Source organism: Musa acuminata, chromosome BXJ3-4 (assembly GCF_036884655.1).
Source record: "Musa acuminata AAA Group cultivar baxijiao chromosome BXJ3-4, Cavendish_Baxijiao_AAA, whole genome shotgun sequence".
Classification (NCBI taxonomy): Eukaryota; Viridiplantae; Streptophyta; class Magnoliopsida; order Zingiberales; family Musaceae; genus Musa; species Musa acuminata.
The window spans coordinates 18374642-18390843 of record NC_088352.1 but is presented as its reverse complement, the minus strand read 5'-3'; the positions used below and the strand labels follow the sequence as shown (position 1 = coordinate 18390843).

General features: G+C 41.4%; 1 protein-coding gene across 1 annotated transcript; it reads right to left on the bottom strand.

Annotated features, from left to right (window-relative positions):
* Nucleotides 1–8410: 8410 nt before the first annotated feature.
* LOC135637345 (V-type proton ATPase subunit C-like) lies at nucleotides 8411–15998 on the bottom strand. Its single transcript, XM_065150039.1, has 11 exons — nucleotides 15658–15998; nucleotides 15492–15560; nucleotides 15286–15413; nucleotides 15063–15162; nucleotides 13463–13530; nucleotides 13204–13345; nucleotides 11207–11323; nucleotides 10863–10988; nucleotides 9104–9187; nucleotides 8947–9026; nucleotides 8411–8773 (listed from the first exon to the last, which is right to left on the bottom strand). Exons 1-11 carry the CDS (start codon nucleotides 15775–15777, stop codon nucleotides 8677–8679), a joined length of 1131 nt encoding a protein of 376 aa, XP_065006111.1. The 5' UTR covers nucleotides 15778–15998; the 3' UTR covers nucleotides 8411–8676.
* Nucleotides 15999–16202: the final 204 nt, after the last annotated feature.

Below are 16202 nucleotides of genomic sequence, written 5' to 3'. Positions count from 1 at the left end.
TTGATTATTCATCATTTGTCATGATTTTGAAATCGTTGTAAAAGGAAAAGAGAACTACAAAACTATATTCTCTCTTTCTTTTTTTTTTACAATGACAAAGGGGGAGATAGCTAGCTTGTACAAGTCAAGAAGATGCAAAAACTTGATTGCTAGCTTATCTATTTTAAGAAGCAAAGATTGCTAACTTGCTTATTTCAAGAAGAAAAATTGTCTTCTTGAACATCACTATCTTGAATATCTCAAGAAGCAAAACTTGCAATTTGCACATTGCAATAGGAAGCAAGAATCATGAGCTTACACAAGAAATTTATCTTGCATTTGCTTTCGAAATTTTTGCTAGCTTATATATTGTGAAACTTGTATATCATAAAAATTGCTAGCTTGTTGGTCTAAAGAGAAGCAAAAAGTTGCTATCTCAAAAGAAGCAAATGTGCTATCTTGCCTATCTCAAGAGGCAAAAATGCTAACTTGCGCATCTAGCAAAGTGAGCAAAATTTTCAAGAAGCAAGAGTTGCCTTCTTGAACATCTCTAATTTGCTAGCTTGCATGATATAGAACTTGCTATCTTGAACATTACCAAAAGTGCTATCTTATATGTTATAAAACTTGAATATCTAAAACTTGATAGCATGAATGTTCTAAGCATGATATAACACTTGCTAAATCTTCTAGCTCCAAGATTGCATGATGATAAAACTTGATATTATGATTTTCATGCAAAGAGTTGAACCAATATCACACACAAACACTTGATTGTGGTACTTCTCCTTTTTGTTGATGACAAAGGGGGAGAAGTATGTTGATGACATGACGTGTGATGCATAAGTTTATGCATATGTTCATGTTGACGCGTTGCAAGTATTCATGATGAATATTGCAATGACTTGAATTTAGTTTGAATTCAAGGTTCTATCAATATGGCATATTGATAGGGGGAGTTTGTTTAAACTCCGGGAGTTAAGTTTAACTCCGTCATCAAGTGGTTGTCATCATCAAAAAGGGGGAGATTGTTGAATCTCGTATTTTGATGATGAAACTACTTGATATATGTTTATGATTTAATCTGCATTTTGAGTGACGCAGGATGCTTCGATCAGGATGAGACAATTAAAGCAGGAAAATCATGTTGTGCCGAAGGAACATGTCAGAAGATTGGACGTCGGGCCGGTGGATCGGTCGACGTATCGACAGAAGGCTTCGGGCCATGGAATCGGGCATCGGGCCAAGAAGAGCAGGTATTGTGCCAAGGATATCGGAGTTGCGGAGTCAAATGGCCGATTGGGCAATAGGCTGTAGAAGAGGACGATGCGCTGAAGAATCGGACGAAGCGTCGAGGGACCAATGACATATCGGACAACTTGGTTAATTGCTTAGGATTAATTGTCTCGATCGAAGTTTTGTTTTAATTGTGCAGGATTGACTATGATAACGATGAAGACATAAAGCGAAACAAATTGTCGGAGTCAAGCGCGAAGGATTTGTTGCGAGTTCGAGAGTTCGACGGAAGTCCGAAGGTTCGTCGGGAATGCTACCGGAACTAGCCGAGAATGAGTTGGGAGCTTGCCGAAGGGTTTTTCGGAAGCTCGCCGGAAGGTTCGTTGGAAGTTCGCGGAGCTCACCGAGAAAGATCGGAGCTTGCCGACGAAGCTCGTTGGAACTCGCTATGATCAAATCGTGAAGTCTAGGAGCTTGCCGGGAGTCCGCAGAATGGTTTCCGAGAGTTCATCGGAAGACCGCCGGAAGTTTGCCGGAAGCTCGCCAGAAGAAGTCTTGACTTGCGGACTTTGTAATAGCTTAGAAAATGTCTTTAAATTCATAGTTAGCACGTTAATTAGGGTTAGGATTAGGTGTTAATCCTATAACCCAAGTAGGGGCCAATTAGGCCCAAGTTCGGACTGGTTTGGACCAAGTTTGGAGCCAAACCAAGTGAGCTGGAATAGTGAAAGAGGTGCAACCGCCCCAGCCAAGAGGTGCAACCGCCCAGGGCTCAGTCTCCAAGAGAGACTGGGCGGTGCAACCTCCTCTGTCAAGAGGTAGCACCGCCAGAGCTCAAGTTTCGAGCTCTGCCGAGAGGTGCAACCTCTTTGGACAGGAGATGCATCGCCTGAGCTCGGTCTTCGAGCTCTGGCAGAGAGGTGCAACCACCTCTGGCAGAGAGGTGCATCAGCCTGAGCTCAGTTTCGAGCTCTGCCAGGTGATGCAACCACTGAGCTCAGTTTCGAGCTCTGCCAGGTGATGCAACCACCGAGCTCAGACTTCGAGCTCTGCCAGGCGATGCAACCACTGAGCTCAGTCTTCGAGCTCTGGCAGAGAGGTGCAATCGCCTGAGCTCAGTCTTCGAGCTCTGCCAGGCGGTGCCACCTCTCCAGTCAAGAGGTGCAACCGCCTGATCCCGGAATTCCGGGATTTGATCGTTTTGAGCTCCAAATTTGAATTGGGTTGGGGCCTATAAATATCCCACCCATTCAACACTGAATTGACAACAGATCCACACCGAATTCTTGATCTTTTCAGTGATTCTAAGAGCTCAAATTTGTGTAAAGTCCTAAAGTTCTCCTCCTTCTGTTCTTTAAGTCTTGAGTTGTAAAGAGAGGAGAGAAAGGATCTGTAAAGGTTGTCTCCTAAGCCTGTCAAAAGGAGAGAAACTGTAAAAGGGCAGTTAGCCTTCGCCCATTGAAGGAAGGCAGCTAGTTGACGTCGGTGACCTCGTCGGAGGAGGAAGCCAAAAGTGGAGTAGGTCAAGATTGACCGAACCACTCTAAATCTCTGGTTTGCTTTTACCTTGAGCACTTTATCATTACTGCAAACCTCCTACATTGCTACTGCCCTCTACGCCTTTACGAACGAGTTTCTAAGCTCTGATCTTTCAGAATCTGCATTCAAACGTAAATCGTGTTTTCGTACGATCTTCACACTGCAGTTTACGCTTACATTCGGATTCCATTTATAACTGCAAATTGCTTTCTACGTAAAACGCTTTTCAAGGTTCAAAACTGCTTTTAGACGCAAAACTACATTTAGACGTAAAATTACGTTTAGACGTAAAACTGCGTTTAGACGCAAAACTGCGTTTAGACGTAAAACTGCGTTTAGATGTAAAACTGCGTTTAGACGTAAAACTGCGTTTAGACGTAAAACTGCGTTTAGACGCAAAACTGCGTTTAGACGCAAAACTGCGTTTAGACGTAAAACTGCGTTTAGACGTAAAACTGCGTTTGGACGTAAAACTGAGTTTAGACGCAAACTGCGCTTAGACGCAAACTGTGCTTAGACGCAAACTGCGCTTAGACGCAAACTGTGTTTAGACGCAAACTGCGGTTAGACGCAAAACTGCGCTTAGACGCAAACTGCACTGTGATTCTGCTTTTATATCGAAATCGTTTTTTATCAGACGAACGCAGCTTTCGTTTTTAAATTGCTGTAAGATTTCCGCTGCACTAATTCACCCCCCCCCCTCTTAGTGCTCTTGATCCTAACAAGAAGAGGAAGACGAAAGGGAGGATGAAGACATCCTGACCTCAGGGCTGGAAGAAAGGAGCCAGGTGTAGGATGCGGGACCAAGCAAAAGTAGTAAAGACTACTTCAAGAGAAGCTTATAAAGGGCAGGCTGCCCCACTACTAGGGCGACGGTTATGCTCCCCGAGGAGAGCGATGGATGCGACATTTAAAACCCGCTATGACTCCTCGGATACGCTAGATTTGCCACCCTCGAGACTCCCACCAAAGGTGCCTCGTCACCCAAAATCTCCCGCCAGAAATCATCCAGCTTCCCGCCTGGTCCTGCATCTCATCGGACCCGACCGCCACATGGCACCCCGGTTTCGGGCGAAATGCGACGTGTCGCCCAACAAGGCCCCCGGCCCATAGGTCCAATCTTGCCCGAGTCGCTTCAGATCGCCCCTGACTTGTGACTCGCCAGCACCAAACTTGAGCCCGTGATCCATCCCTCGGCCCACAGGTCCAATCCTGCCCGAGTCGCTCCAGATCGCCCCCGACCTGTGACTCGCCAGCACCAAACCTGAGCCCGAGATCCATCCCTTGGGCCACAGGTCCAATCCTGCCCGAGTCGCACTAGATCACCCCCGACCTACGACTTGCCGGCACCAAACCTGAGCCTGGGATCCATCCCTCGGCCCACAGGTCCAATCCTACCCGAGTTGCTCGAGATCGCCCCTGATCTGCGGCTCGCCGGCACTAAACCTAAGCCGGGGATCCATCCCTCGGCCCACAGGTCCAATCCTACCCAAGTCACTCTAGATCGCCCCCGACTTGCGACTCACTAGCACCAAACCTGAGCCCGGGATCCATCCCTCGGCCCACAGATCTAATCCTGCCCGACTCGCTCCAGATCGCCCCCGTCCTGCGACTCGCTGGCACCAAACCTAAGCCCGGGATCCATCCCTCGGCCCACAGGTCCAATCCTGCCCGAGTCGCTCCAAATCGCCCCCAACCTGCGATTTGCCGGCACCAAACCTGAGCCCGGGATCCATCCCTCAGCCCACAGGTCCAATCCTACCCAAGTCGCTCCAAATTGCCCCTGACTTGCGACTCACCGGCACCAAACCTTAGCTCGGGATCCATCCCTCGGCCCACAGTTCCAATCCTGCCCGAGTCGCTCCAGATCGCCCCCGACCTGTGACCCGTCGGCCCCAAACCCTGAGCCCGAGTATAGTCACTCGGCTCGCAAGCCCAACCTCCAAACCGAGTCGCTCCCACTCGATCCTCAATTCACGACTCACCGGTCCTCCGCCAAGTCACCATATCACAACCCACGATTTATGACTCGTCGGCGTTGACTCCGAGCATGCCACTCAGCCAGTCTAATGCTTGAGTCGCATCTTGGCCAATCCAACGCCCGAGTCATGCTTCGTGGCCAGTCGCCTCTCGGACTGTCCAACGTGCGAGCCACATCTCGCCGGCCTAGTCCATTGTCCAAGTCACTCCACGTTGATCTCTGGCTCGTGGCTCGTCAAATCTCTAACCGAGTCGCTCCAGCTCACTCGTCGACTTGCAACTCGGCGGTCGTAACTCCGAGCCACGCCAAACCGGTTATCCGACCTACGACACGTTGGTCTCGCCTCGTCTGGCTCCAGCTACCCGATCGGCAGAGCCAATCCTTCTCGAGGCCCGGGGCGTCGCCCCTCTAAACCGCCCCTCAACGACCCGATCCAAATCCCATTCACAAGTAAATCGACGCGGTCACACCACTCCCACCCCAACACGCCTCTCGGCCCTTTCAGGACCCCATGGCGTGCCATGTCCGGGGGGGGGAGAAGTGATAAGGCATGTTTTGCCCCTAGGACATGTCACAGTTGATGCCGCACGCCACATCAGAACTCGTACCCCCAAGACACTTTTCGACACGCCTGGTCTCGGTAATCCCGGGACGGCAACACCCCGCACACCGAGCCAGAATCTGTACTGATGTTGTGCTGTGTCCACCACGCCAATCCACGTATGATCGACCCTCTCACGACAGTATAAAGACCTCTATTCCGACCTCCAAACGAGGAGAGAGAAAAAGAGAGACTATTGACTTGCTCGTCGGAGGGGCCAAAGTCGGGGATCACCCAACGAAGGCCATTTTTATAGGAAGGCAGCCCAACCTCGGGAGTCGTGGACCGGTGCCGTCGTGGCGAGTCATCGACCAACCCACCCCCGACTCGAGGATCTAATCGATTCTAACAACCAGCTCAGCTAGTAAGAGGCTCTCGATATCAACCCATGGATCAAGCCATACTGACTCATCATGGCATATTCATTCCCCAACAAGAGGAATAGAGCAGGTAGGAGGATGCTTCCGGAAGAGGCTTCCTATTTGCTCCTCCGAGTTATCGGTGGCCTCCAATCCGCTGTACGTGTGATGGAAAGAGGCGAGAACAAGTTAAAGACACAACTGGCTGAAGTATATAAAAACAAAACAACCTTAGAACCCAGGAATGATTGTCGCAAATGAGCCTTCAAATATATTATTTGTCGAAAATGACATCATAAGGTAAAAATATGTTCCCTCTACATACAAGCATATGTAGTAGGATAGAAGACACAGATGCTTATTGAATTTTGAAATGGGAATAATAATAAAAAAATAAAATAAATAATTGAGACAAGGTAATGAAAAAGAAGAATTCTTTTGGCTCATTTTCTCGAGTTACAACTAAGGTGTTTATTTTTGTTTTGTTTACACCCGTCAAAGTTGTTATGTAATACATAAAGGGTTCTTATATCCCTTGATTTGATATAATCTCCTAATTTATGGGATCGATTTAATTATCTTTCACTATGTAAATAATAGACACAATATATGTATAATAAAATGTAAAACTTCTTCTTCATCTTTCTCTCTCTCCTTTTTCTGCTTTCGTGATATCAAAGCCTTCTCCGTAACGTTTCCTCAAAGACAACTCCTTTAATATGGTTTCCTCCCTCCTACATGCCCATAATATTAGATAATTACATTTAATCTTTGTTTTGCTTTGTTCTGTTTGGTGATCACTTGTCGTTCTCCTCTCTGACGATCGTTCTCTTCCACGAATTATTCTATTCCCTTTGACGACACTACGTTGTTCTTCTCCAAACTGATCAGAGCATATCATGTTTGGATGTTGTTAGTATTCGATATGCTTTAAGATATCTACCTCAACAATACTATATTTTCACCGATTTATATCCTATGAAACAATCTCTAGACCAATCTGATAATAAATTTTATTCTCAGATGATATTTCTTTGGTATCAACTTCTTTTATCTAAACCTCGATATGAGTAAAAAAAAATGTCATATTATTTTAGACATATCGTGATAGATTAAGATTAAATCAATTTTTAATACCTTTAAATAATAATTTAAAAGAAACACATCATACTGCGGACATTTTCTTTACGTAATTGGGGGCCGATATCAGCAAATATAAAAAAGTGTACGTCACTTTCGAACATGACGAGTAATGCATGATGTGAATTATTGTCCTTGACACAACTAGACTTGTCTGGTCAACGCTCCACCTCATAAAGAGAGCAATGTGGCAACAATTGGTGACAGCAATAGGCATGAATCACAAACTCACGATGGATGATTTCTATTGCTTTGCTCCGCGCATAATTGGGAGGGAGCTCCAATTAAACCACAGAATCAAATCGGCTTCAGTGCTCTCTCGCGTTCTTTTCTCCGTTTCGTTTTGTTTTTTGTTTTTGCGTGATTTATTAGATGAAGCGTGACATGAGGGAGACATAACTGTGTCTGTTTCGAGGGAACAGACACGGTTGGGCATATGAGCTCCGTCGCCCAAAGAGGCCGGGGAATGAATCGCATCGCCTGGGCATCCCCGACCCGGAAAGTAACCGCCCGGAGGAGCGTGGATTAATCTGCATATAGCAGCCGGCAGGCCTCTCTGCAGCACCCCGGGATTAATCTGCAGTTTGGTTCTCAAAGACGCAGTGACGTACAAAAAGGTCTGCCACGTAACAGTTTTCTTTTATGCTGCGTGGTACGCTGGGCAGGACAAGCCCAGGCGAGGTTTGCAAGTCAACCGATTGATCGTGTTGTGGTCGCCAAATAATTTTGTAGCCTAGCTCCATAATTATGGATGTTGCTCTAAATATATTGCTCCCCCAAAACCATCTTACGCCATGAGAGCTGCTGTCAGGCGTCATATAGATAGATAGATGTATTATCACATGCACGACTAATAAGCTTCCATCTACTCGGTGGCTGCTACGATCTGAAATCTCTTCCCTTGTACAATAATAGTTGCCCAAAAATGTATGCGAAATTACTTCGACCCTTCAATTTACTCTCTGTGAACATCATAGCCTTCCCTTCTTCAATGCTCCCGGCTTGGTTCCCCCGGCCACGCAAAAGGGGTGGCTGGCAGGCAGTCTTACTTGCTTCAGCATATTTATTTTCTTTTCATGGTGTCAACTTGGTCGTTGAGCCAGGCTCGCTTTTAGTTGCTTACCTCTTTTGATACCACGTGTCATAACTTAAACTACTATATAGCTCACATTTTCTTGAACTTCCAACTACTAATGTAGCAGCTGACATTTTCTCTGCCAGCTAACGACACCCAAAACCTACCGTGGCATAAGAGAAAGGGACTGGGGATTGCTAGCAATCAACGAAATATTTCTGTGAACTGCATGTACGACCAAAAAACAAGCAAATTACAAACCAAAATGAGAATGTCCGGCTACACTATGCCTCGCCAATAGTTAGCATCGTATGCCGAAAAAGGATGACGACAAACAATGAGCAACAAAGGTGCCACATTGCAGGTTCGCCGCGGGTGTCCGCATCAACATGTCCAGTACTGCAAAAAAATCTGTCATCGATATTTGCGTTGGAGTTCTACGAATCAATGACAAAACAGGCGAATTCGACAGTTACACCATAAGCTTAGCCAGCAGAATCTAATTGCAATACCCATCATCATAGATTGCCATTTATTTGAATGACAAGGATCCGACGTTCAGGTTGAGTGCAAAAATCAACTTCAACAATATTACATTATTGAACAGCAGAACGTAGAACAAAATTATGAAAAATAACGCATACATGAAAAATATTGGGCATATGACGTCATAAGTATATAATACAATAGAATGTGCAATGGTGTTGACAGCTATAAGTTTACTCATCTGTGATCAATCAAATCCACAGCTCAATCTTTTCTTCTATCACACAAGATTAATAGTGAAGGAGACATACGGATAAGCCTCAGCTTCACCACCAATGCCAGCCAGGCCAATTTCATCTTCAGATTTCCAATAGGAGCTGAACGGCAAAAAAAGAAAAAGGTTAGTGAGAAAAAACGATGAACTAAGCAAAATCAAGTCCAAATAAGATTTTCAATTAGGCACATCGGTATGATGACTCAACAACTACATATTCTAGAGAATACCTAATCCTAGTTAAATATGGAAATATTAACAACCATATAATATTACCTGTTAACATTTCCACATAGCTCTTCTAGAATACCACGAACTTTCTTCTCGCTTTTCACCAAAGGTGCCAATACTACAGCCTGTAAGACACCAGCAGAATTGCGTCACAACTTACCCTGGAGATTTCTAATCAAAACAGGAAAAATTGATTTAGTACCAAAAATGATGGTGGCAACCCATATCTGAGAATGCTCTCTGCAAAGACATGAACAGCACAGAAATGCATCCAAGAACTGAAAACCTGCAAGCAAATGCACATGCAGAAGTGATGTATTAAAGCAAAGAATGCATTGGTGAAAGTGTCTGTGTACCATGCAAGTGCATAACATACAGCTTAATGCTGGTCGTTGTGTTGTTCTTATCCCTACCAAACTTGAGCAGCACAAATGTACAAAATCCCACATGCTTCTTACAATCATTATATAAAACATACAAGTACAAAATTCTTTTCATATGTCCATATCTGATACATTTATATGACCACTATCTTATAATTACAGAAAGCATCAGTGCAGGAACAAATCAAAAGGAGAAAATGATGGAAACCAATTAAAACAAAGAACTTTGGTGAACAATAATGCATCAGCTTAAGGCATTTGCAAAACTTTGCCTCTCTACATTACTCTGACAGCTTGCCACAATTTGTGTTTCAAGTAAGTCGCCAATCTTGCATATTTGTGGTTAGCTATCTTCTCTTCATTTGTGAAGTACTGTGTTAAACTTCAATAATTTGACATCAATATGATTGTCAGTGAGCTATTAAGCCAGTGTTTAATTCAATCCTTTCCTGTAACTGGTGGCTGGTGCAGAGGCAAAAGATCATGATACCGTTTTGAAGAAGCACAACTGACAACAAAATTTCTAATAGGATATGACAGACATATTGCACCACACAGAGCCTTGAGCTTTAACCATAGAAAGTAATGTGAAAACAAATCAATAGAACTAGTCATTAGTTACAGATTTATGAAAGAAAAAAATGTACATTCATGAGATTCAAACAACAGCAATTGATAATTGAACATATTGATACAAATTATAATGTGTTTATCCACAATAATTGACATAATAAATCACTATAGTAGTTAATAGAAACACTAAATTTGAGCTGTAGAAGCATGTCTTGGCTTTTACAACCACTAAACAACAGAAAATAGAAAACATCAGCCAAACTGGACATGAAGAAAAGATGTGAGAAACAGAAGGGATATACAATGCAACACAATGACAAAATGATTGGTGACTAAAATATTTAGAAAATTTTTCTCTGTGCCCAGACCATAAGTATCAAGCATGTCTCTGGCGATCAAAAAGGTGGTCTTAAATATACATTCATGGTCTCTTGAACAAAACTCATAGACATGGAAACAGCAACATATGGATTGTCTACATTACCCAATTTTCGAACACCAACTCATCAAAATTGTAGTATATATGGACATATCTTTGTACCAAACTCATTTTAGGAACAAACTTGCTCCAGTTCCTGGCCTCAGATGACAAGCAATTTCTACTGTTATTTCTTTTTTTTTTCTTCACTTGATCAAACTGGTCTTTTTACTCAGTAATTATATTGATTCTCTCCTTCTGAAGTTACAATCTATCATTGCCACTTTACGAACATACAAGACTCATTATAGTAAATGCATCCAATCAAACATAATTAATGCCTAGAAGATGGGCATGTATACTTCTATACAGATACAGGAAAGTTACCAAGAAAATAGTAACCATCTTCTATCTTTTAAAATATCAATGGTTCAGTCATGTACCATAATAAACTTGTAATAATTTTGTGACAGTGGACATCACTGCTTTAAATCTTCAAAATTGAATAACCAGAAACAAAGAAATAATGGCAGAATTGTAGCATAAGAAGATTCAATAAGCAAATTAAACTGAAACGTTAAGTGTACCTCTCCATAACTGGCATAACACCATTGTAAAAGAGAGCTCCTCTTGCTCTCCTGGTCCTGTATTAGTTTTTCAAGCTCTTGTTTCCTACTCTCTTGTGCTTCTGGACTATACTCAAACTCCCGAATCTGAGCCACAAGAAGCATAAAACTAAATTCATTAAAAACAAAGTGAATAAAGAACACCAGAGAACTTGACAATTTAGAAATCTCAAAAGAAAAGAAATGCACATCTGTGAGTTCTCTGACAACTCTAGGAAAAGTTCTAACATGCTGATGAACTTCGATGTTTCCTCTAAAGAGACACAAGATAACTAAAGCAAATCTTCTTGCGTAAAGAAACTTGCCTGAAATCCTTTTTCACGTGCATTATTCCGGAAGTTGTCAGCAACCTTCCGAAAGAGTGTCACGGTATAAAGAGCATACTCATTATCCTCATGTAACTTCTTTGTTGACCTAGGCACCTGAATAAATTCAAGTGGCTATCAAGGGTTAAATTTACATCAGAAGAGCAAATGCTATTCAATTCCAGTTTACAGTCTTCAAAGTAAATCCTTGTTTAGCTGTATACATATGCTGATTGATACTCTTTTATATTGAGCAAACAAAATTTATCATTTCATGTGAGACAAAGGAAAAAAAAAATCTGCAACAAAGTAATAAAAGTTTAATTCAGTACATGTGAGACAATTGAAGTCACCAAATTTGCAATTTACAAGTCAGCAGACCCAATTGCATACTGAGTCAGAAGTAGTTGTTTCATTTGTTACTTATAAGGCCCAAAATAAGAAAGAGCTTGAGATTAAGTCCAGAGAAAGTAAAATAAAGCATCACCAAAGCATGATGATGTAGACAAAGGTACATACGTAAAACATCTATATTACAGGTTATACCAAAAAAAAAATATTTATACATGTCAGAAAAGAAATCTACCAATGATAGATTTCAACTATTATGCCCTTCCAAACAAAATAATAAATAAAAATACTCGAGTGTAGATTTACTTCGATCTGATGAAAATGAAATCACCCAGGTTGCACAAATGCTGCATCCAATTTGCTGTTAAAATAACAAGGTATAATTTTCCTAACCTGGCAAACAAACTTCATCCATTTTCATTTGGTTTTCAAGAGTGGGTTATCAAGATTAACAAACAAAACGAGATTTACCCAAGTTATCTAGGTTAAACCACTTTAGCTGAGTTAATTTAGCCCTACTTAACTCTATAGACATTTAGTGAATTAAACCAATAACCACAAAGTTAAACCTTTTTAACCCTGAACTGAACACAACCTGACAAATCCAAGGCTTGAATGTAAATATTTAATAAAAAAAAAGGAAGACATGATCTGAGCCATAAATGATAAATATCACCCTACTGTTTGCTATTGTGAAACTGAAAGCAAGCACAGATAGCTGTGCCCATTGTTTATGGCATTTGTGTACCAAAAATCCCATACCAAATATGTTGAGTTCTATCACAGGATTTTATATGTTTAGAAGACAATGATGAGTAACTTTATATGAGTTTGTACCATGTGTCAAGGCCTATATATCCAAATTTCTGAAAAGATAAATTAATGTCAGAATAGACCTAGAATCATGAATTTTGTTTTATTAGACCCTAATTGAAAGGGCCCATCTGTGAGTGGTGCAGTGCCATATAATGCACATGTTGCCTGCTAAGAAATGATTATGGCTGAGGACATCAAGTCTTCAAGGAGATATGTTACAATAGTCCATTATGATGGGTCAGATTGGTACATAAGAACTAAATGGACCTGCTACTAGTAATAGGTTCAAGAATTTTGGGCATTTGGTAGCTTCTAAAAATGCAAGTATGCCCATTCACTAGCTTTAAATCAAGCAGCCCAGTACCCTGCTAGCTTATACTACAAAATTTTGAAGTTTCAGTTAGCACCAAAGGCTTCTGGATGTTCAATATATCTGGATACCAATAGTGTTTTTAGAAATAAGTCGATGAAGGAGATTGAACAATTGGGTAGATACAGCTGTTGACCTTGCCACTTGAATAACTGATTTTTTAAGTTTCCAGAAAGGCAATCTTCTTGATACAACAAAAAGATATCTCTATACGGACTTCCAGAGGTTACCACTGTGCAGTTGTTTTCTCATTAGCTCTTTGTATGTCTATGCTTCTGTTGCCAATTTAGAGATCAAGCATAATTAGTTTCCATAAACAATTGTCAGTAAGCCTCCAGTCATGAGCATGTTAGCAATAAAAATGAAGATAAGAAAAGTAAGATAAACATATCTTTTAGAAAAGGGATCTATTATATTTTAAAGACAAATAATTAAATCAATTTATACTAGAATATTTTACCACAAATGTAGTTAATGTTTCATAGCTAGAGAGCCACTCCTTCTGAGAGTACTTAGGAACTACTGCCAAAAGTGTCACCAAATGTTCTGATGCTACAATATCTTCTGGATTTACCAAATTGGAAATGTCCCGAACTGCTAAGCTGCAATAGACAGAATAACAGCTTGGACTTACATTATAAAAGCAAGCTGTTGATAAAGAAATGGAAATAAAAATCTCCTTTGGTATAACCTTAGAAGATTTTAGATAGAGTTAATACCTTCCACTTTGCTTTCTGTTTATTGCATTAAGCTGACTACGGATATTGCTGTATTCTGCAACACGAACCTGCAGAATTACAAAAACCAGTATAAGCTTTAACATGAAAGCACGACAGTAGCTTTTTTCAAGAACTGAATGATGTATGTTGTCCTGGGCTTTTACCGTCTTTTACAGATCTTATTTGCATTAGAATAAGATGAACGGGAGGAAATTTCCCATGCATGATATTGGCAAATGTAAATTTCGATTTGATCATTGGAGGAAAAAAAGATTGAAGCCAATTAAATGTCACTGTTAAAAAAAACCCTCTGCAAAAAAAAAAAAGAAGGTTCCTGATGTAAACCGTCAATCAATGACTGTGTAAACTCTCAATCAATGATTGCCAAAACTGTGCGATGGAAGAGAAAAAAACAAAAGATTGGCATACCGTTGTTTTCTTACATTTTCTAGTAGTTTCAATACTAAGCTAAACTTAAGTCACCAAAAATCATGGTGTTTGCCCTCCAAACTTAAAACAGACATCTTTTTTTATCCTCAAGAAAACCACAAGAGTATAAGCCATATAAATGGAAATATTGACAACAATGGTACAACAAGCCGGAAAACAGGGGTCAGAACTTCAAAACTGCAAGAACCTTTGGTTATAATTCAGGCTTTCGAAACCATGTATGTAGTTTTGCTTATTTCTGGTTTCTCATAGTATAAGTCAAATCTGAATGATCAGAAGACTGCTTGGAATAATCTCAGGCTACAAACAATAGCAGCAACGATTAGCAGTAGCTTTGCTGCCATAGCAGTTCTGCAAGCAATGAAAAGCATAATAACAAAAAGTATGTTTGGAAAGAGACAGTGAGCAAACAAGTAAAAAAACAGCTTCCGGTAGAACTTTTTCTTTAGTCAAATATTTATCATTAAGTACTCACCAAATTGGACTATAATTAGAGCCAATATCCAAATGAAACAACAGTCAGATCTAACAGAGGTACTTGCGATAAATTCTAACTCATATAGGTAATATGCAAGTCGATATTTTATTCCAGCCCTCTGCCAAATGAAATATGCAAATTTGTAAAATTTATATGTGAAAATAAAGCACAAGGCCCCAAAGATTTGAAACATCTAGTAAAGAAACACCATTCCCTGATGATCCTAATTGCATTGACCTAACTAGTATATTGTTCTTGTTTGTTCAAAGAATTAAGCCTCTACATGTGAAGATTATTCTTCTTTTGATACATTTGCCTGTGGAGATTTGGTAGACAGAGGGGTTTAATTCAGTAGGATGCTTCATCCTTGAGAGGTTCATGTTAACCAGAACCATCTGGAACAAAAGATTGTAATGTTAGATTCCTTCACAGTAGTAAAGAACAGGAATTGGTAGATCATTAAAAGCATCACCAGGGTAGAATTCTAAGTAGAGCTGACTATGATCTCTTTGGTATTATATGCAATCTAATTCATAGTTAAGCATAATTAACCAAAAAAGATAATATTATTGCTAGCTGAAATATAATAAGTGAGAATTTCTAGAAACACATCTGATTGAAGCACAGTGGACTATCAACAAATATCTTTAAGGAGAGATCTATCAAAATGACCTTCATGTCGTCCTCAATTTTAGCCACTTGGACATGAATGCTGTCAACGAGTTCCCTCAGAGGAGACATCGTGGGATACTTTCCTTCATCCCAAACAAACCTGCCATTCCATCGAAATCATTAACTTTCCCAGTGGGGCTGCCATTACCAATAACTTAGATCATCAAAAAGAGAAGAAGGAAAAAAAACACTCGGATTCATCGTTGATGCACAGAAGACCGACCTAGTGAGGTATGAATCGATGGGAACCCCATCCACGGTTAAAGCACCAACCTCTACGCCCGACGCCTTCTCGAGCTCCTCGATTTGGCGTCGGATCTTATGAGTAACTCCTTCTATAAAAGCATTCGACTGCAAATCCAAACCCAGCAAATTCAACGTTACAGCAAAATTAAGTCTCGAAAGCTCCGAACATGCTAAAAGAATCACCTTGACGAGGTCATCACTGAGGGCGAGAAGGGAATCTAGGGTGCCGACTCGCAGATCCGGCATGGTAAACTGCGACCGAGAACCGAATCGATAAGAGACTTAAACCTGAAGGAACGGTAACAATAACAAGAGCGAGAGACAGCAAGAAGGGTATGGGATGGATTACACGATAAAGCGGGGTGTCGAAGGAGTTCTTGGAGATGGATTGGCGAAGGCGATTCCAGGTAGCGGAGGCGGAGGTGTGGACAGGGAGGGAGACAATCCAATACCTCGAGGTGGCCGCCATTGGCGCTGCGATTTCGAGACAGACCAAAGAGGTTTAATCACGCAGGCAGAGGAGGAAGCGATGGCAGGTAGCTGCCCTTCCCCGTCCCCAAATCTTCTTTGCCCTTTTTCTAAAACAAACGCAAGAAACAGAGACACAAAAACGTTGCGAGCCGGAGCTCGCACCTGCGCTGCATCGTCTCAGCTCAGCGGCACCCAAGTATGTGAGCCGGACCCGAAGTATGTAAGAGTAGCGGTTAAAGAAATATGTTCCTTTATCGATGAACTTTAACCGCTTAATGCTCAAACATCACACCAAGTATTTAGAAGCTTAATAAGTATTTTATGAGCATGACGGTGATTATTATAGTTGATTAGTTAAGCATGCATAAACCCAAGAGATATGCTTATGGGATCCTTTCCGAACATGAGCTCCTCTCTACCAGG